The sequence below is a fragment of the Blennius ocellaris genome, assembly GCF_963422515.1.
Source record: "Blennius ocellaris genome assembly, chromosome: 22".
NCBI classification, from domain to species: Eukaryota; Metazoa; Chordata; class Actinopteri; order Blenniiformes; family Blenniidae; genus Blennius; species Blennius ocellaris.
In genome coordinates this window covers 12,368,106-12,390,903 of record NC_137671.1, presented here as the reverse complement: position 1 = coordinate 12,390,903, position 22,798 = coordinate 12,368,106, and the positions used below count along the sequence as shown (strand labels likewise).

The following is a 22,798-nucleotide window of genomic DNA, read 5'->3' as shown; positions in this document are numbered from 1 at the left end:
AGAGGGACACAGAGAGGACAAAGTGAAAATTAGTGGAAATTTGGTTGTGGTTTTTACAATAACGTTTTAAGCAGGCCACAACAGTGTGATCATCAATAATGGTGGTGATTGGTGTTTATTAATAAAACAATGCAAGGCAGAACCACGATTCAGCCAGATAAGCAAAACAAAACAAAACAGACGTTTGTATCTGAACTGCCCATTAATATGATTATATTGGTGAGTGTGAGTGTGGGTGGCAAATGAATGAGATGACCACTGAAAGATAAAGTTGTTAATAAGGAGGGAAAGAAAAAAACACAAGTGATGAGGCTTGAGAAATCCCATTTAGGCAAGGAGTGAATACTTTTCAGAGCTCAATAGTTTCATTCTGTAATCTGGTTTTGTGATGCATATAGGAAAATTATTGCATTTTCTGTCAAAGCTGGAGTTGGAAATTGAGATCACCGTAACAGCTGACTCATGGCATTTTGGACAAACTGTTCATTTCTTCAACAAATAGAGCTCATAATCCGTGCGGATCCCATAGAGAAGTCCTCCGCACAACTTCAAATTGTCTGAAAGTGAACGAATCATTAATCGTGCCTGTGAAAAATTGCTCTAACGCCGTGGGAAATAGATAGAGATGTAATATAACTATCCTCATATGGCGGCTGTTCAAACCTCTTTGAGTTTCCCAGAACAATCAGGGTGTGGGTATCTTTGGAAGTGCCCTGAAAGAGCGCTTATCTTCTTGAGTCACTCTGAAATCCTTTTCATTCAGACTAAATCAATGAATGCAATTCTGTTGCTCTTCCAACTTGATCAAGGACATGAGTGCGGAGGAAAATTTCGGCTTTGAAAGAACGGTCCTGCCAATTAACAAATGTGAAAAGACGTGTTGTTAATGTCCTAAATGGGGAGAAAAAAATCGAACAATGACATCATGTTGCTAAAGTTGAATTTATAAGTACGCTTGTTGGTTGACTCAGGGAGTTGTATATTTCAACTAAAATAACCGACTAAAAGACAAACACAGTCGAGATGCATCAAACTGTGACTTCCAGCTGCTTATCTCTTCGCTTTGGTCCTGTTCAAAGTCACCAATCTACCTTGTGCAGACACACACACACACACACACACACACACACACACACACACACACACACACACACACACACACACACACACACACACACACACACACACACACACACACACACACACACACACACACAAAGGCACTGATAGTCGGTGATGGCCGGAGGGTTTGCAATTTCTGATAAGTGGCGAGTTCAACAAGACGCAGTGCCTGTTCACAAAATCACATACAAAGCTTTTTAGAAGAGTGGGATGACACTGAAAATCCATCTTATCTGCTCACATTTACATTTCACCGCAGGACCTCCGCGAGCAAAGAGAATATTAAGGTGCTTTGTGGAGACGACGACGGTCGACAGCTGCTCTCGCAATTCACAAAATGAACAGTGTAGTTGATTTTTTAAATTCCTTTTTTTTTTTTAAGATAGGCAGCGAAGGTAACGTGATTAACCTCATTACTCCGAGAGGTGGCTCCCTCTTCAGAAGAAATTCTGCAAAGAGTCCCTCCGCCGAGGTGCCCTTGAAAGCGCGAGAGAGAGCCGTCAGCATGGCTGCGTTTGATTAAATGTAGCAGTCAAAGCTTGTTTGTTTTGCCTTCTGCAGAAGCTGGGTCAGGGATGATGAATAGAGCATTTGGGTCACGTTGCTTTCTTTATTAGTGCGTATCTTGTGCTCTTCGCTATTCGGATGGAATTACAGTCACTGGGATGATCGGGTCCTTGAAGGATGGATGGAGAAAGAATCGACAGACAGACAAGCTGGTATAACAGCTTTATGACACAGCACTGCTTCCAGCTACTTCTATTTCTGTCGTTTACGCTGAATATTTCCTGAAGAATAATTTAGATAAGGGTACACGCTCATGGTGAGGGTCTTTGACTTGAGTTGCTAATTTTCCTTAAATAACGAAAAAGCCGTGTCTTCTGAATCACAGGCAGCCTCTACAGTTGGACGACAATATTGCATTCTCAGTGATAATTATCATTACCAGTGCGAAGATGCTTCGCAGAAGAGCAGTTTGTGTGTGAAAGTGTGTTGAGACAAATTTGTGGACACACTCAAGACAAAACTCAACAGTAATGAGACTAAAATAGTGCATTGGCTAGCTGTAGCAGTGCAGTTTGGTTTAAAGTACTTTGAGTATAGATAGGTAAATTGAACAATCAACAAGAGGAAGGATTGCAGTTACACAGAAGGTAAATGAAGCAGGGTCACATCAGTTTAATGAACTGATCTTATCATTTGTATGTTTTGTTTCTGAATTTCACTGCTTTACATTTCTGTTTTTTGTAGTTTTGCTTTTACTGTCACACTTATACAAATCCACTCAGTTTCTATTGTCAAATTACACACCGTCTCTTTGTATTGTTCATACAGCATTTCCCTTCGATCCGAGTCAAATTCTTCCTAATGGAGATCAAATGAAAACTTTGAACTTGAGTTGCTTGGAGATTTGGTGTAATGTTTTTGTTTACCTTGTGAAAGAAGTTAAATATTGACTTTCTTGATCTGTCTTTGAAATGTCCATGTCCTCGTTGAGGTGGAAACCAGAGTTTTTCAAAATGAATTGTGAAGAACCAAATACAGCAGGTGCTAAAAATTTTTTTTAATTTTTCTAATTCTAATATACATGAATTTAGTAGATGAATAAAAGTGAAAAAAAATGCATAAACAGATAAGCCTGATTTATTCTGTAGGTTTGTAAAGTCCAGAACTTCACAGGTCAGTCAAAAACACCAGTATTATTTAGTATTTCAGAACATTTCATGTTCTACTGCTTTACTCTGCTACAGTATTGAAGAATGAACAAATCATACCAGCACATTAGTTCTTTGTTGCATTTGCAGATGAATATGAAAGAACCCTGAATTGACAGGAAGACGGATGAAGGGATCACAGAGAAAAGAAGAAAACAAGCAGTTTGAGAGTGTTGGAAAAAGATGCTGAGCTACATAGAAAGAGGTGCTGAGACAAACGACCTCGCCAAGAGTGTCGACGCTGAAAAGCCTCTGATCACTTCAGTAAAGCTCTGATGGAGGCAGAGATTATTTCAGAGAATCGCGACGGTACTGGTCTGTTCCTCCCCCGTCACTGAATTGATTCTGACATTTGGATCAGCGCCACCCTCACTGAATGAACGAAGGTAAAGTGGCGCTGCTTGAGACATTGTGTGGAAAGGAACCACGGTCTGCAACGACATTTTTCACGGATAGTTTGAGGCTTAAAAGTGAACGTAAACAGAAATCACAAGATACAAGGAAGTGAAAGGACAGATAACAGAGGATAAAAGGGATGTGTAAATATTTAAAGAGGAGGAAATTATTCTGGTATAATAATTGTTAGATAATGATCTTACTTATACAAGAATACGAGCTCAAATGGAAACTTAATATTTGCTAGCTATGGGCACACAGATTTTTTTTTTTTTTTTAGATTGAAATACAGTAGGAGAGTGTCAAGACATGTTTCCCTTCCATTTATAAAATAAATTACTCTATCTGGGTTTTGGAAAAGACATGTGGGTTCTAGTCTGGTAAAGTTTCGTGCTTCGCATGGAAATGACTGGAAAGTAAAAGTGCAACACACTTCAAGATTTTTTAGTTTTCTACATCATTCTGGGTGGCTTTTTTTTCTATTTAGAGACACATATGACAATTTCTCCTGCTGCATCTCCTTTAATCCTTTAATAATAACAGAACAGCTTTGCTTTTGCTTCTTTTAGAAACTTCTTATTACCAATATTTGAGCAGAAAGACGAGACAGAATCTCATTAATCTTGACGGATTATTCTAGGTTTTTTGAGGCACAACAAAATTTGGTAAAACTGTCAATTCTGTTCATTAATCCAACCATTGCTTTGAACAAACAAACTTTAGACAGACTCAAAACAGACATATTGCTTCTCTAACCACATTTTATTAACCTAAAGTAGTTAATTTAGTTGAGCTTTGTGTGAATTTGAATGTCAACAGAGCCTGATGTCACTTCCAAGATAACATAATAATGTTAAAAGAGAGCTTTGAGTTAAAACTACCTATAATGTCTCTTTGTCATTATAGGTTTGTCTTTAACCAAGTAAATAAGTTGCAGACAGGAGCTTTATTTGTACTAGTAGAAGAAATAACATCGCTACAGGAATGATAGAATTCTTGCTTATATACAAACATTTTAACTACAAAGAAGCGTATCCATCCTCTCTTAATTGAAACACTGATTCCCAGAGTTTCACCCTAAAAGGTGCAAAATAGAGGAGCTGATAAATGCAGATGCAGTAGATGATCAGACCTCACAGGGCAAAAATGCAAAGCCACGATTATTAGCTTTCATGCTCTCTTACAAGCGCAGAAGCATCTGCATGATTAATGAGAACGTTATATAACAGCAAAACTGGGACACAACTAATGCTGACTGCATTACTAAAGGAGGATGACAATGGGAAACGGGGATGTCGTCAGAGGGAGGCGATCCGTTTGGCTGATGCATCCTTGACCAAAGTCATTTACGGACGAAGCGGCTGGTGTGAAATTCAATCACTAACAGACAAAAGCCCGTAGTGATGAACAAAGATTGCTCGGAGTGTCAAACCGAAACTGCCCTTTCATGAGACGCAAGCTACTTGTAAACTTCTTAATGCACGAGGAGAGTTGACCACCCTCGCACATTTCAGTGAAATTATGAGCCAACGGAAGCCATAGGGAAACTTTACAGTGCTGCATGTTTGACTTTATAGAGATAAATAGCGTTTGATTCATGGGAATCGCAAACGTCTGAGCTGAAATTAGCAGCTATTAGTGAGCAGAATGAGGCATTTAAAGTCAGGACTCATCACTTCATCAAACCTTGAAACCAAAAAAAAGTGCCGTCACTCTCCGTTTCAACAGGGACTGCTAAGTAAATTTGTTTGTCTTACATAAACAAGATGAAACACTGTGTGGTTTGCTTTTAAAAGCCTGGGCTGACTGAGTGTGTAGTCACAAGGATTTACTAAAAATACAAGCAGCAAATTAGGGGGAAAACTGTTGAGCACAATTTAACAAGAACTTATCATTGTGTCATTAGTGATTTGAGGAGTTTATTTGAGTTTGTGTTGTTGCAGATTGCAAGGATTTTCATCCGTGTGATTTCTATTGTACTTTTGGTTCACAATAAATTGCCTTGAATTGATTGTTTTATTCAGATTATTTCAAACGGACTTATTGGTCTCCAATCATGTATTTTTAATGACTACAACTCACTAGTAATATCGTCTTAATCAAAGGAAATTTCAACTTATCGTCGCATTGTTAATGCTGATTCTTTCAGTCTCGTTGGTAATCATTTCAGATCTATTCGTATTACCGCTGCTAAAAACACAAACTATTTTACAGTTTAGTTGCATTCAATTGCTCTTACTGCTGTGATGTTGGGTGTTAAATCCAGATAAATTAGCTATAAAAGAGCCATAATAATACTAACCCCCCCCCCACCCGCCCCTGCCATAATATTATATTACCATTACCAGCGTTGCAATTAAGGCCTCATTCAAATCATAAGACCATTTACTCTCAAACCAGTGTTGTATAACAAAACAACAGAAGGTTTTAAAGACCACACACTCATGTTGGAGTGAGTTAATGGTCAAATACTTCATCATGAAGCTCTTGCTCACCAATCAAGGTATCGCCCCACAGATCCAATTACCCTGACATTGATCTGGAGATCCATCAGGCTCCAGCAAACCTTTGCTCCACAGACAGAAGATCAATCTAACTGATTGCGTATCTCCTGCCCCGTCGACGGGGAGATAGTAGGAGAGAGGGACTATCAGATGTGAGATTAAATGAATGAAAACAGAGGTGAGGAGGAGGAACGGGTTGTGAACTGAGGTCCAAGGGACGTTGAATACTCGATCAGGGAAGCGATGAGTGAAGAAATGAAGTCAAAGCTGAGGGTAAATGAAGCTGACAGAGGGTGAAATGTAAGAAACCAACCTAGTCAAAGACATCAGTTACAGTGCCAAGTCAGCTGGAAGACAAATTATTGTAACTTTCCAACAGAATGTTGATAGTTGTTTTTTTTTAGCTAGTCTTGCACTTTAATGTGCTTTCTTCTAGTTCTTTTTTTTTCTTACCAGAAACAGAGGAACGTGATCCAAATGAAACTCTGAATTTCCTTTCACGGTCTGTGGTTGGCACACCGAGGCACACCCAGCATATTTAAGACTTCACACCACAGTCACTATGTTTGCTGATTGTTTCGGGATATTGATTAAGCCTGGCCAAGTGTGCTGCACCACACTAACAGTGAGGGTGATAGGACTCACTTGCAGCTAAATAGAAAGCAGCAACCTCTGCATTAAAAGGGTAGAACAAAGAACATCTGCTCCTCGCTGATTTGACAATATTTTCTTGAGTATTTCTTCAATATTTGTACACAGCAGTGTCGTCAGTGGATTGGTTAGCACTCCTGGCTCACAGTGAAACTGTCTTTGAATCTATTTTTGGGTCTGGAGGGCTTCTTGTGTAGTTTATTCTTCCTGTGAAATTATGGATTTTCTTCAAGGACACCAGTTTCCTCCCACTGTGCAAAGACACACATATTCGGTCCCCTACAACTGTGAGTTGTATAAACCAGCAAAGAAGATGGATGCCAGGACTGTGGCACTGCAGTCGTTGGCACTCCTGCCTCTCGCAGCAAGAGAACCCTGGTATGAGACCTCCCCTGTGTGGCTTTTCTCTCTCCCTCGCATATTTCATAGACATCCATGTTGGTGATTCTAAATTGCCTGCAGGTGTAAGAGCTTGTCCGTCTCTACTGGTTAGCCATGTGAGGAAATGGTGACCTCTGCAGGAGTGCCGTGCCCTTGGTTCAGCTCCAGTCTCCAGGACCCTCAGGGTTAATAAAGCGCCTGCTCTCTCCACAAGGAAACTAAAGGAAGGACTTTCCTTCGACCTTCACTGACTTGCAGATGGCATTGAAGGTCCAACCTTGTATTTTGAGCCCGCGTTGCAAGGTTTGTTTAAAAATGTAGCTCTCAAACTAAAACCATATCAAAACTAATGAAAAAGATAGGATTTCATGTCTACTATTTTTTTTCTTTTTTCGGGAGTATGTATTTTGTGCATTTCCGCTTTCCAGTTTCACCAGTTGTATCAAAAACTTTGCTGCCTTACCTGGTTGGAGATCCACAGATTGAAGGATGTGGGTGAGATGCATTACGATGAGGAAAATGGATGATGGATTGCAGATGATTAATGTGACACAGATGAGTTTTGAGTTCCTAATGAGAAGCATGATAAAAACATAGAGATGTAAACATGAAAACGCAGAGACAAAACACAGTCAATGATCAAAGCTATTAAATTTGCTGTAATGAAACAGAATCAGTCCATGGGAATGAGGGCTTTTTTCAGTCGTTATAAAGCAGCATAACAAAGACAAAATGCTAATACAAAACACATTTTTCTTGGTCCATTGTTTTGATATCAACCTGATGAATATGTGCAACTGTGCCGCAGTAATACACTGCAGTGAATCCAAACAGCAATCAACATTCTCTATTCCTGGAAAATTACAAAGTGATTAAACTTCCTGTGGAGAAAATTGTGTGAAGCAGTCAGAACATATCCTTTCACAATCAAAATTTTGTGGGAGACAAATTCAGATGAGAATGCCGATGAAATGATGATGGCAATGATAATGATGATTTATGATCATGAAAAAAAAAAAAAAAAGGAAGGTACAATTTTGATCGTCCCCCAAGAGCCAAAAAAAACCACACAAAAGAAAACCCACCATTGCGACAATCAAGCAATAGTACAGATCTCCATCCAGATTTGGCCACCAAATCAAACGTCCTTCTCGTCACACAGAAAAACACCACAGCGCACAAGATGCACAAAACACACAAGCCAAGTTTACCTTTCGCCCTCCCCTCACCCAAATAACACACCCACCCGCCGCCCCACCCGGCCCCCAACACCCGACAAAACCCTACCTGCTTATTTTTGAGGTCAAGCGAGAGCTCATAGTCAGAGGTGGCGGAGTGCGAGCCGGCCCCGTTGCGCTGCACCCTCAAGGGGGAGGCCGTGTGGTGCAGACTGGCCCTCCTCCCTGCACCACCTCCTTTAGCTCCTCCCCCATCATCGTCCTCCTCTTCCTCCTGCGCTGCCTCGCCCTCACGCCGCTCGGCCTGCACCTCCTCCCCCTCCTGCTTTCTCTTCACCTCCACAACTTCTTCTGACTCTTGATTGTCTTTCTCCGCCCTTGTCTGCTCCTCCCTGATAGGCGACGAGGGTTTTGGGGTTTCCTGCGTCACTGCCTCGTCCGGAGCCTCCGCTCGCGGCTCGGGTTCGGGTTCGGGCTCCGACTCGGGCTCCGACTCGGGCTCCGACTCGGGCTCTGGTGTGGGTTCGGGCTCGGGTGTGGGTTCGGGCTCGGGTGTGGGCTGGGGTTCCAGTTCAGGCTCTGGCTGAGGTTTGACTTCGGGCTGTGGCTGAGTCTGTGGCTGTGGTTCAGACTGCGGTTGTGGCTGTGGTGGCTGAGTCTTTGGCTGAGTCTCTTGCTGCTGTGGTTGGGGCTGTGGCTGTGGTTCTGGCTGTGGCTGTGACTGGGCCTCACTCTGCAGCTCCCCCTCTCCTCCCTTCCCTTCCTCCCCCATAGACGATTCTGGAGAAAGGTCATCGCTGCAGAAAGGAGGAGAAAATGCAGAGTGAGGTTGCTGCTTCATCCGTGGTGAGCTCTGACCTCTTCTCCAGGCTGTCTGGGTTAGTGGTAAGAAGTTGGCCTTTTTTTTCTGTGTATGACCTTTTTTCCTTTCCTGCTACCAACAGTGTGCAGAACCAGTTCATCTGTCTCCCTGCTCTCCTATCTTGTCTGTCTAGACATTGACAGACAACAAACCACAATATACAAGAGTGGAAAAAAAAAAAAAGATCAAACGATTAATCATTACAGTTGAGAACTTCAGACGAGAAAATGTGAAAAAAACCAAAAAAAACCAAGATGTTTCACAGCCAATAGTGACACACGCCTACACACAAAAAAGACATGGGGGACAGTCATGCAGCTAGCACGAGTATCTCTTCTCGGCTTTCAGATTATATGTGTGCTTGTGTGTAGGTGACTGCTTGTATGTGAGGGTGTCAGCGTGGGAGGTGACAGCTATTTGTGGTGAAATAACAACACGAGGTGTGATTTGAGCAAACCGAGTGAAGGTGAGAACCCGTGTGTATTCGGTTTCTGCATGCCAGCTATGGACCTGCTCATTCAGCCTGTTTTCTTACAATACCATCCCTTTTTCGTCTTCATTATTTTAAGATTCATAAGCTGTGGTGCCTGCAGAGGGAAGTCCCTGCAGTATACTAAAACTGTTGTCAGTGTGAAACAATCCCATCTTTTTAGTTTCAACAGGCAGCTATTTCTGAAGTAATTCCATCTGTTTGGCAGTGTATTGATCTTTTAAGCAACTGTTCAGTAGACTGCCAGAATATCATGATGGGGAGCTGTGAGTCATGCGACTGGATCGGAAGGCTGATATTAATGTTTATTAGAAGTATTCAACAGCGACTTCTATAAGCATAAATACACATAACTTCCCAACAACTTCCCATGATTGAGATTTACACGAACTTCAACAACCGGTTCAACTGTGTTACGAATCAAAATCGCTCCCCTGAAACAAGATTAAGCCATTTTTTTTTAACACAAAAAAAGATCTAAAGAATCTTTACCATATTTAATGAGAAAATAATTTTGTCTTAACATTTATGGTCAATTTAAATAGTCATAGTTTTTACATTGGTCATTAAACTATGCGGGTGAAACGAGGATGTTCAGACAAAAAAAAAATCCCTTCAGTCAAAGATTGACTGATATTCAGCTTAGGAAGGTCTTGGTGTGAATAAATGACTGAAACACTGTGAGTGCCTCCCAGAAAAGACATTTAAAGAATGCATTATTAATTGGCCTTAAGTGTAGCTCCTAGAATATCTGGTATTTGAGATGTTTTTACCAGCCACTCAACTAAAAGTTTGTTCACTGCAACTAAAAGTTATCGTCAGTTATATTGTTTCATAAACACAACACGAGTCAAGAAGAATTTAAGTAAATGAGGCTCTTTTAACCATATGGAAGTATTAAGCCGACGTGAGTAGAGATATTTTAGTCTGAAAGTGTTGGACAAACTCTAAAAATCCTGATGATCAATTGATCACAATTTCCACATAAAATAGATCCCCTGCTGATATTTCTGCTTTAGGTCTCCACAGTTGTTCTGTCTGGAAGATACACATGTTTTAAGGCCAACATGTTAAGTATTTCCTGAAAGATCCACTGAATCCAAGCCAGATTTTACACACTAGTTGGCAGTGGTTGTGATATCAGCTGGGCATGTTATTACCAAGATTAAGATAAGAGCTTGTTTTTTTGTCCCCCCCCCCTCCTCTCCTATTGGATCTGGTGATAAGACTGGAGTCAGTGAGCATAAAATCAGGACATTCAGGCAGCCATATGCAGAGCTGAAGAAAAAAAATCTGCATGATTTTCTCCCAGAGGATGAAGAGATCTCACTGTGGGAATATAATTTTAGGTGCAAAATTCACAACTCTGCATAGTATGAAAAAGGTGCAGAATGTAATATACATATATACACACCTCTACATACCTGCCAAATGTATGGTTGCATTTGTGCAGAGATTGTGTGTGCAGAGATTTAAATCAAGAAAAAGAAAAACAAACTCTGATCCAGACAGATCTGTCCACAGCAAAATCCCATCTGCCTCCTCTTCCTCCTCCTCCTCCTCCTCCTCCTGCTTCTGCACACGAGGCTCACGTCTTATTTTCATCACACATGGCAGCACATAAGCTGGGCGAGAAAGTATCTTTAGCTGGGATATAGCTGGGTCCGCTAAAATAGATCTTGTATGAGTAATGAATAATGAATCGAGAAATAAAGTCTGCTGCTTTGACACTCAGCTGCAGGTGAGCTTTTTCGTGTGCAGAAAATAGACCTGGGTGGAGAAGAAAGAAGACTTCCTTCATGAGGAGAGATGCTCTGTAGCCTGCCATGTCTGCTTGTGATCTTTGTGATCTTACCTCTCATTGCTATGAATCTAAATGTTTTTTGGGAGTTTTTTTGGAGGACCATTTATGGTGAAAGATAATATGACAACCAGCGAGGACATGTGCAGCTGGATTTCGGTCAAATTTCAATAAAATGAAAGTCATTTATGATAAGACAAACTAAAATAAGACAAAAATAACAAACATACAATGTAGTATATTTTTAATGCATGTGTATATAGTTATGTGTACATTAACATAAATGTTATTTCAAACCACTTCAAAGCCTCTTACCAACCTGAATGCATGTCACTCACATTCTCTCTGCATGTCAATGCTTTTCGTCCTCCTCCATTTCGTCTCCCGGCATGTTCGCTTCCGAACCATCCGTCCACACGCACACACACACATTAAACATGTATACAGTCTTCCAGCCGCTCTGTCCACGACCAGCTAATCAGATCGAGCAGGTCCAGGTGTCACCATGAGCGACGAGGCGCAGACGAGCCCTGGATGCCGCCGCTCTCATTTTTCCATATGTCAGTGCTGAAGATGGATGAGTGCAGCGGCCTTTGAATCCAGAGTGTGATTGCAGAGTCCGTGGACGTCTCTTACTCTCTGACACGGCGGCTAATTCACTGCATTCGCCTCTTCAGAGTGACGTTTGTTTTAAGGTGTTTGCACGCTCGGTGGTGACCAGGCACAGGACCAGGTTACTCCTACTTTCGTTGCACCCATTAGTGTAGTGTTATGTTTCCATGACGACCGAGCATGAAAACATGAGTGCCCTTTTTCACAACTGACTGATGTTCCCCCTCAAACCACGCTTTCTTTTGCAGGAATATCGTTTCCCATTTTTGTCAAGAGCACAACACACTTTGATATGTTCCACACGATTTAGTTTGGCTTTTATACAGTGCTGATGTCAAGATCTTTTAAAGAAGCACTGACTAAACATCATATTACTGTTCCCATGAGTTGTTCGGAGCTGTGGGTTTACGAAGTCGTCAGTGACACATCTGATTGGATCTAGTTTCGGTCGCAGTTGTGGGCATTTTCCTTTGACCGTGTTTGATCCTACTTGAAAAGTTTGTCTCATCAGATGACAGCATTTTTAGCTCAAACTTGTCAGCATGATCGGCGTTTAAGTGTGCATGCCGGTGCAGTTGCTGCCACATCATACTCTACTATAACTGCAAAGAGACAGCAGCCACCTCTCGAAAATAAACCAACAGATTCTACATGAGTGAATTGCAATTTCCAAGTGTGTCAGAATTAAAAGCACCGTAAAAAAAAAAAAAAATTACCGGCTGCATTCTACTTGACCTTGCGCACAATTTCCATACATGAAGCCTTTGCATCCGTGAGGCGCGTGAGACTCGTTGCAGCACTGCCGTGATGGAAAATGTATTTATAGTCACTGCTTTCACTGTATATCTTTAGATATGGACAGAGCCTTTGTTCTCCAAGTAAAATGTGCTCACGTAGAAGCCCTGAGTTCAGTGAAAGTGCATCATAGCATACCTAAAGGAGCCAAAGAAAAGTCAAGAAAAAAATGTAGAAAGAAAGAAAATCCATTTTGTAGCATTATTAAAAGAATGCATCAGTGTGTCCACTGCATGTGAAGTTTATTTTAATAACTTTCATTGCAGACGGCTGGTAACTAATGTTTATCGCTGTCAGATAACATGATGAAGTGAGCATCAGAAGTATTCATCCAATACAACATTTTAACCCCCCCCCCCCCCCCCCCTATTTGTGCTCAAAGCTCAGTGATACCGTAAGCACATTAAGGTAAAACAAAGATAATAGCCTCAAAGATATTATCTGCAAGTCTTCATCAGTTCTCCTTTCTAATCATCGCGGTTCTTTCTGCCTTGTGGCCATCTCAGTTTCTCAAAAAAAAAAATCCTCTTGAGCGGCTCAGAAGCCTGAGCAGACAAAACATCAAGGAGATGTAATTTGGAGAGCCTCCATTCTGTCTGCTATCCATTATTTCTGTTGTTGAGGGAAAGGGAACAAGAGGGCAGCAGCAAAGAAACCCGACAAAGACGTCATTCACTTCCTCGTGTCAGGCAGCATCGATCGTCGAGGACATGCATGCAGAATCCTCTGTTTCTTTGACTGTGATAAACAACTCACACTGGCACGCAAGTTGGAGGAAATTAAAAAAGCGCCCATTGTGATGCCCTCAGCCAAAATTGGTTAAATGAATAGAGGTGCAAATTACAATCCGTTGCACACTGCTATGGTAGCAGGTGGGATCGTGAGTGTAACTGTCTCTCTGTGCAGTACTTGTTTTGCTGCACGTAACTTCACTGCTTCATAACATCAATTGGAGAAAACATAGAAGTGTGCTGACTTTCAGTAGCTGGCATCTCTGGTCACCGTTGTATACAGCTGTGCTTAACGTGTTCCCCTTGTTTTTCTGCCATTAATCAGCTTCAAGCTGTAGTCTCAGATCTAACAGATGGGTGTTAGAGGAGCATCAATTTCTCATCTAACTCTTGGCAAGAGAGCAAATAAGCCTAATTCCCAAAAGGTCACGCTGTGAGAAGTCCGGAAAAAGCATGAAATAAAATAAATGTAGCTTGCATTTAGAAGGGCACATTAAAAATCGTTTGTTCTGAGCTGTGTCATCTGTATTGGTTTTAAACGATTCTTTGTGGTGTCTAATGGCTCAGGAGATTTATTCTGCAAAGCTGGACACGTGCTCAAGTTTGCGGTGAGGAAGACATGAAGATATTGTCATATTGAGTGCTGACTACAGCGCCCATCATTTGTTGCACTGCGTGTAAAGGTGATGACACCGAACAGGAGAACCACAATCTCCATCCAGGATGTGCCGTGATTATGAACTCGGGCACAGCATGCGCCTTTGACTTTCATTAACCTTGATTGCAGAGGTTTTTGCCGCATCATCAACACAGAGGTGCGCAGCAGCGGTGATGAGCTTTCGCACCGTGCTGCGACCAGAGGGGTTCAAGGGGTCTATCCTCGGTGGGCTGCAGCTGAGGAGTTGCTGAAGAGGGCAATATGCAGAGAAAACCACCTCAGCAGATGTTACAGCAAATGAGATCCCAGAAGAAGTCGCTCACTACTAACCATTACTGCTCCAGAAAGTAGCTCGCTTTCAATCCAAGACAGGGAGTGAATGTTTTGCTTCTTCTTTTTTTTTTTCCATGGAGAAGAATCATTTTCACTGATGTATTTGAAGTTTTATCCCCCCCCCCCAATTCTTTTCAGCCTACCAAAATAATGTCTCTTTACGGCAGGACTCATTCGCCTCGCAACTTATTCTGAACTCCCCTTCACTCGCGTTCCCTCCTCCTTGTATTTCTCATGCTGCTCATCGAGAATTAATCAGTTCATCAGGCAGAACACAAGGGCAGACAGAGGAGCAGAAGCCCCTGCATAAATAGGAATACTTCCTTATTCCGACACAGGGAGAGGTAATATATGAGATAAATTTGCTGAATACATCACTTCGGTGTATTTGAAATTCTTCACAGTCAATGCAAGCCGGAAAAAAAAGAAGAAAAAAAAACGTGACTGAGAGCGCTGAGCACAACCGAGAATTCAGGCTGTAAAGGAGACTGGAGAAAGTGTCAGAGAGCGTTTGGGTGTGTGATTTCTTTACGTTCCCTATAGTTAAGCCAAACATAAAGATTCTGCATTGCAGAGTGTTTCCTCACACAATGGGAAAAAAACCCCAAAACAGGTATCGCAAACTGCTCCCACAGTGACACAAACTATTCTGCTTTCCTGAAATTATCACTAGCTGTCACCAATGATTAAAAAAAATAAAATAAATACAAGCTACTAAAATGTACAATGTCAGCGCCGAGCATTTGTATCAAAAAGACCACAATCTTCTCTGATCACCAGGTCAGTGACTAACCTCCTTCATAGGTTTAATTCATGACTGAGCCCTTCGTTAACCACACTTAACTGGTCTTAGCTGATTTTGGAGCGCTTGTAAAATTCAACACAGACTGTCAATTCAAATGACTTAATGTCTTATAGCCAAAAATGAATGTGGGATATAATATACAGTCGATGACTATATAGGTCAATGAGTTTGTAGGCGTTATGGGAACATTACGGAGAGATGAAAAGTACAAGGTCTTGACTATAAATTAAATAGTACAGTATCTCTCTGGACTAAAAGGCATCCATCTTATCTCACGTGCTTTTTATGGTCAAGGTCAAACGGAGACTCCCGCATCTGCAGCTGCATATCGTCAATAATAGCTGCCCTCTTGCTTCTACGCAGACAATAAAATCTAAAAGGGGCCTGAAAAACAGTTTTTCATGCTTTCTGCATATTGCATAATCTCTGGAGAGCCAGCTATACATCCCTGGCCAAGAGGACTGAAGCTATAGCGCATAATGGTTAACAAATATAGCAATGACATGTTTAAATCATGAGATAGGCACTGGGTGACTCACATGACTTTTTCCTTCATGAAATAATAATATAATAATTTTACTCTGTAATAAACAAAGCATGGTAGCGGAAGGTCATTTTGAAACAATTAGAAGGTATTATTAGAAAGAAAAAAAACTTTGAAAAAGAACCTCATCTTGCTCATGAACTGGAAGAATATTTCTCTTTTAACAGTTGATGAAACATAAAATATGCATGGAGTCACTACGCTACAGCGGGCAAGGCCAGATCCACCCAGTGAATTTCACCTTGAGCTTGACATGCAGTGATACATGTTGGGGATCGTCTGCTTTGTGCTCTCTGCTTGCTCCGTGTGATCAATCTTCAAGTGATAGATTGATTATGGAAATGCCAATCAATACTGCACTGAGTGGGGCGAGGACGTAGATCATAAGAAGCAATGTTGAGCAAAATTTTTAAAAAGGGCAAAGAGAAGAAGGAGGAAACTGCAATAAATAAAAGAGATGCTGTCTGTAATTCTGTATATTTATATGTAATCCATACATTCTGAGCACAGGGATCAATGTCAACCACTTTATGTCTCTGTTGTGTGATTCTGGTAAAATCGCTTGGCTCTTTTATGGACATGTAACACAAAGGTGAGCAGGTTGAAGTGTGAATACAAAAGATGCTGCAGACACACACAGCTTGCTACCTCCTGCCATATAAGAGATGCCTTTCTTTTTTTGTGTTGAATTCCAGGGCTGGGGGTGAGGTCTTCACCCCACAAGGGTTTAGGAACAAACTACTTGCACATGCAGTGTGTAAGTATAGACACACAGAGACCTGAGTAACCACAGGCATTCCCGTGCAAAAGCAATGAAACATCTTTACAGCAACAATGGTGCATTTGGGTATAAAAACAGGTTAGGCTCCTGAAATATGCAAGACAGAATTTCAAATTGAATCTCTTGAAAAGCTGTTGCCCCAGGTTGTGGGTAAAATGGAGAAAGAGAAAGAGAGAGAGAGAGGGAGAGAGACAAGCTCACAAAAAGGGAGGGTGGATGGAAATAGCATCCTCAATATGGTTAATATCAGCTGAAGATATATACACATACAGGCCCATGACTTAAACAACACAATTAGCTGATTGTCAAGTAAATTAAAGTAATTCAATGATATTTTCTGATATCTTCACAGCAGAAAGCCTACATTCATTCAGTTTGCATGTCTAAAAAGTAGGTTTAATATCCACAATGCATGTTCTTTGGCTGTCGGTTTTGGTCAAATATGGTTTCCTGCAGTCCAATACATTAATTTAAGATCTTATGACTTTTCCGTAGATAATCGTGTGCGCCTTCTTGTTTTCTCCTCTTTTGGCCTTGTGATGGACTAGTGACCTGTCCACAGCGTATTTAACTAACATCAGCCATCAGACCTACAATCATTGACATTTCCGTAACCTAAAGATGATTGGCGGAAGAACCAGCCATCTGATTGGTTCGGCCTACGACTTGTCAAGACAGCTGTTTGGAATCAGACAACAAGTGGCTGTCGATTTTTAAATGGGTTTTTCCAATCATTCACAATAGATTACTTACCTTATCTGAGTCTCGTGTGTGGAACTGCTTGGTTTTTTGACTCTCTCATCTACTTTCATCCACTGTCGGATGGAATCGGCTCGAACTACCACAACCCGAAAATCACATATGGATGTGATGAAGGGAGAAACCCAGGAGGCTGTTTAGACTAAATTCCTTCCATTGAGTGACGAACAACATGATGCAGTCATACAGGGTCACTGGAGTGTGTATGATTAAATGTTAATGCTTAAGCCTGATAGTCAATGTCCTGATTCCATCGCCATCCTGACGTCCTGATTGCATCTCTGCTGGACAAACAGCTTACGAATCGACAGGTGAAGCACCACACCGAAAAATATCATTCAGTGTTTGGAACTTACATTCCTTGTGACATCTGGAAAATCTCGTTTACCGCACTCCAGGCAATGGACGTTTTCCAAATCCACATACAGAGAGTCCAGTACGGTGCCAAGCTTACTCTGGACTGGCAATGTTTTTTCTCTGATGTTCGTTTCACCGTTTCTTATTCACATCTTGTTACACGTAGGAATTACACCGCTATTTTTATACCTCACGGGAAAAAAAGCATTCCTTTATGGGTGCCTGACAGTGAGGCAGGAAGAAAAGGGGGCGTGTTCAAGAACAACAATGCCCGAAGAAAAGATTCAGCCGCTGTTGCAAGTGGAACACACAAATGAAACCCTGACGATTTCAGCAACTAATTGCCTATTATGTAGCCCGTCAGGGGGAAACAGTGACATTTTTTATTTTTTTTTGCCTTCTCTGGCTGTTTTCTTTTCCACATATGTGGAAACATCCCAATGCACATATTTATGTTTAAATTTGGCTCTTTTTTTAGCAACACAGAATGATTTATACACTTCTCGGAAAACACCAATGGTGTTGACTTACAGAAGATTAGAAAACACCAGCTTTGCTCCTGGGGAAGACACTGAGGTTCTACCAATGATATAGATCGCCCTACTCTGTTAGATAACTGCATTTCATAAACTATTATAATGGGGTATACAAGAGTTTTGATGATAGCTGATACCCAATAAATAAGCGAGCGTAAAGGGCTAATATGATATTATAAGTGTCAGATGGTTTCAGATACTACAGAAGTTGATTCATCGTTATTCAATCCACAGCTGGTACGATCAAAGTGCCGGTCTGACAAATTCAGTCACATGTAGTTTGCATGCTGATGTGGAAGTGGGACAAAAGAGCTGAACAAGACAACTGGAAACTTCAACTCTCATGAAAGGTTCGGAGAATGACGTGCGGAAATAAAAATACCACAACCGACTCGTGAAGTGAATAACACTGGCTATTTCTTAATTGGGCCAATGTGGAGGTGTCGATGCATTTGAAGCTGTAAAAGTTGCAAACAGAAGTTTGATGAGGGGCCAAATTGCGATGGCAATAAAACTGGGTCAGAGCATCTCTTGTGGGGCAATTCCCATCAAAGTTGGAAACAGTTGCATTAGTGTATATTTGGGAAATCCATCAGATAAAGGAAGATATATTGTGATATTAACTATGCCCAGATTTGCCAATTTCCCCCTCTTAAAACTAAAATTAATCTAAATGAAAAATATCACAAAAATAATACGTGAAGTGTCTTTGGTATCCTGTTACTTGGCTCACAATCGGTGCCGAGTAATAAGAATGCCTTCAAAAGCAACAGCAAATCATCTTCACAACAAAGGGTTGAGTTTCGAAGAGGATTTTCAATTTTGCTGTTAAAGTGACTCTTTTATTAAACAGAAGATGGCGAGCCGCCCACGTCATGCACTGTGGTCTTAAAACTCCGGGGAGCTCCGGAGATTCACGTGGGCACGTATGAACAAGATTGGAAAATGTAATGAAACGTCTCTGAGAATTAGCAGGTTCATTTTGATGTGCTGTTTATGAACAGCGTTAAAGGATTAGACTCTGAATCGGTGTGTTTTAAACACCTGTGGTGTCATTTCTTGCAGCAAGGTTTAAAAACAAAAATGATCACCATCGTAGAGTATTATTATTGAGCTAACATGTGTAGGATTACTGTGGTGTTGTCTTTGGGCGAAAACTAAAAAATGTATGAAGGAGTCGAAGATGAGTAAGCAGTGAGAATCTAAAACTTTTTGTGCTTTTTAGATAAGATCGTCTACCAGAGTACCGCACTTGCAAAGCCCTTCAGGTTTTGTGTCGTTCATTCTGGAGTCTTTTGCCTGTGCTGTGGTCCGTGGTTTTATCGAACTTTCGCTGAACTGAACTGAAAGCAGACTGAAACCTGTTTTCTTTGTTGTTGTTTTTTGTTAAAACAAGCTCACTCGTGTGGTGCGTTAATATTTAAAACGGCGAGCAACAGGGCCGCTGCAATGGCAATAAGCTTTGCTTTAATTGGCACAAATGGAAACATTTGTCATCAATAAATTACCAATAAATGTGAAGCAGACATTAAAAGATGCAAAACCAGATTTAGAAGGAAGTCGGCTCACCCTGAAACATTCTGGCCGAATTGTGCTAATTTCTGGGAACATGGGTGATGTGGGGGAGAGATTTATTGTGTGAGAGATGAGTGATGCCACCCAGCTGAAGTAGGTGGAAAGACTGAGAGACAGGAAGACAATAGGATGAATTGAGCACAATATGGCCGAGCCGACAGGAGTGAGAGAGAACGACTCGCCGACTGGCTGCACAAACGGGTGCGAGGCGTCAGACGATCACAGAGAACGAGGCGTGGGGACAAATCCAGACTTCCATTACTTCCAGGAGGAGCTTGAGAATAAGTGGCCAAATTTATGCTCCGGGCTGAGAACCTGCTTGACACGCTGTGCTGTGTCACAACGTGGGCCGGGATGAGGATGAAGCCTTCACAGGAGCAGAAGGAAAACGCTTCACCGACGGGACGGGAGAGCGGGAAACAACACTTTGAACGCTTTCATGTATTTATTTTATTAATATATTTCATTACAAAAATTGTCTGTATTTCTTGAATTTCTTTTATTTCTTTTTAAAAGCACTGTGAACTGCTCCGTGTTTGCCTGGTTTTGCCTCATAAACATTTCGGTTTATATGTTGTGAGTGTATAAATCCTGCATTCAAGTCCCTGGTTGTCTTGGGTTATCAATGCAAAAACCATAACATAAATAATAAATGAGTTTTTTTCTGCAAAAGTAAAATAATTCTTCTTGAAACGAGCTTCTGGTACAATCATCTTAGCCTTTTGGTATTTATCATGCAAAGACAGAAATACTGCAATAATAAAATTGGGTTCGAATACGAGAAAAGGAGAAGAACTTCACCTTCAGCAGTCCCAAAAAGCTGGCTGATAATCATTGAAACACACTTTCACTTTCCTCTCGGTGAAGGAAGCCTCTGTAAACACTGTCAGAGTGAAAGCCACTCTTGCACATACAGGATCATCCAGTTAATACGTGTTTTGAAAAGAGATAAAGCGACAAGACAGGATATTTGCTATCTGATGAAAACACTGTCTTACGCCAAAGTAAACCTCGGAAATACTCAGAAATATACACACAGCGTGCTCTCACACACTCACACATACCCAGCACAGCGCGGATACTTAATGCAGCAAAGCCCAGCAGGGGGTCAGGACTTGTCAAACAAGGGTACAGGAAGAGCAGGAAGCAAACAAGCACACATATCCAATAAATTCACCGCTTTTTTTTTTTCACGTATTAAAACACATAAGCTACAAATACAGGTTTCAGTTCTATTTTATTAGAATGAATGTAGACTACTGAAATCCAAGTAGGGATCTCTGCTTTTATTAAAATCTATAGAAAAATGTACGTATTTGAAGGCAAGTTACAAGCTATGACATAAAGGTATTCACTTTCACTATCTAAAACTTGCCTAAGGCTCCATTTTCAATAGCGTATGCATTCATCAAATAAACATAAACGAATAATAATAATGGCTTGGATGTATATGGCGCTTTTTTCAAGGTGACTCAAAGCGCATAGAGCTATTTTTTTCCCAAACAATTTCACTGTTGCAGACACACTTCCAATGCAGTGCTGAAATTCTAAGTGCTTTGCTGGAGAAGAACACACTGAAAATTTGTCAGAAAATCAATGTTTTCTTTGGAATTTTTACAATTTACTTTGGCGGGCCGGTTTAGAGCTCCTTGTTTGACACGTCTGCTATAGAGGTTTTTTTTTTAATTTTGATCCGTTTTTTTATGCAGAATAAATCATGAGTCATTTGAAATAACATGTTGGTCTGAAGTTGCAGATAAATTCACCAGAATGGGTAATTTGCTCAAGCTTCATCCTTATTAAGAAAGAAACAATCTTTGATAAATCTCTGGACAAAACACGTTTTTTACAGGTTATTTAAAAGGATTTGATTTGTTTGCGAGTGAACTGTGACGGCCCAGAGTCAAAAACCCATTAGATCAATTTCGGACATACAGCATTATTCTCGCAAGATATGACTTTTAATAAAGATTATATATGGATATTGTTTCCAGCTATCTCAGCATCTTTCAAAGTATTGCTATGAAAGTGACATTACTCTTATGGGAGAACAGATAACAGACAGTGAGTTTGGAGAGTTTCAAAAAAATCTTAAAAGTCAACAAAACACAAAGTGAAACTATAATTTTCCCAGAATCCCTTTAGTCTACTGACTTTTTTTTGTTTTTTTTTTATTATTTGGCTGTAACAACGTTCACCTACGATGTGACTCTGCACTATATATAACGCAGGTCACTTTGAACAGTTTCTGCAAACAACTAAAGGGTGTCTATTTTTCTTTTTCTGACTGAGGAGACAGTCTTCAGATTATGTGCCGGGTGAAGTTATTTATCTCCCTTCGTACGGGGTTGATTTGTCACCAGCGCTTGGTGCTGCAAAAGAACGGGGGAGAGAAAAAAATGGCGCTAAGAAGGCTGTTTATTGTAACAATGGAAGTGAGGAAGGAGAAGTATGGTCTGGCATCTGGCACACTATTCACTCTGGCACGTTCTCCATTTTCTTCCACTGTCCACACACACACACACACACACACACACACACACTCAAACCCAAATCGTTCGTTCTCTCCTCATCGGTGAAATTGCTTTCAAGGGAACAGTATTAAAAAAGGTTTCACTCTGTTCATTTGATGGCAAAAAAAAAGAAGGAAAAAAGAAAAGTCGTCCCGGCCGTTGCCAGTGTTGTGTTTCCATTGAGTCTACACAGTGTGCCGAGATGCTATCCCGTCGGGGGGTGGGTGGGGGGGATTCAATTACATCTCAGTGAAATGTGAAAGGTTTTTCTTCCAGAGTGAGAGTCCGTCTTTGCCTGTGTGGACCTTCACATTTAATCTTCTCTCTGACAATGGTCCTCTTTGGAGGTTATGTGGGCTGTTAGAGAGTCGTGAGGCCGGTTGGTAATGTCACAGTCGGTCTGTGTCACACTGGACTTCTTACAGAAGCAAACTAATGATGCGTTTTATTGTCATCAAGCCGGGGGGGAGAAAGAGCTGAATCAAAAAGAAGAAAAAAAGAAACACCTGCTCCGGTGAAATAACAAGGCTGACTTCACATTGTCCTTTATTCTTAAGGGTCAGCATGAAGTTTTTTACAAAGAGAAGCCACATTAACCTTTCATGCTCGTGAGTCACTGATGCTATTTTCGGCTCTCTTGTCTGTATTTTCTTTCTTTTTTTTTGTTTTTTTCAAGGTTCCTTTAAAGCGGCGTCATTC

At 41.0% G+C, this 22,798-nt stretch overlaps 1 protein-coding gene across 1 annotated transcript in view; it reads right to left on the bottom strand.

The window, feature by feature from the left end:
- The window catches only part of iqsec3a (IQ motif and Sec7 domain ArfGEF 3a), a gene marked incomplete at both ends in the record, with an annotated part of 93,067 nt that overhangs the window by 36,274 nt on the left and 33,995 nt on the right, over nt 1–22,798 (bottom strand). The window contains one exon of the mRNA XM_080517968.1: nt 8,057–8,744. Coding sequence (XP_080374094.1) covers nt 8,057–8,744 — 688 coding nt within the window. The remainder of the gene's footprint in view (nt 1–8,056; nt 8,745–22,798) is intronic.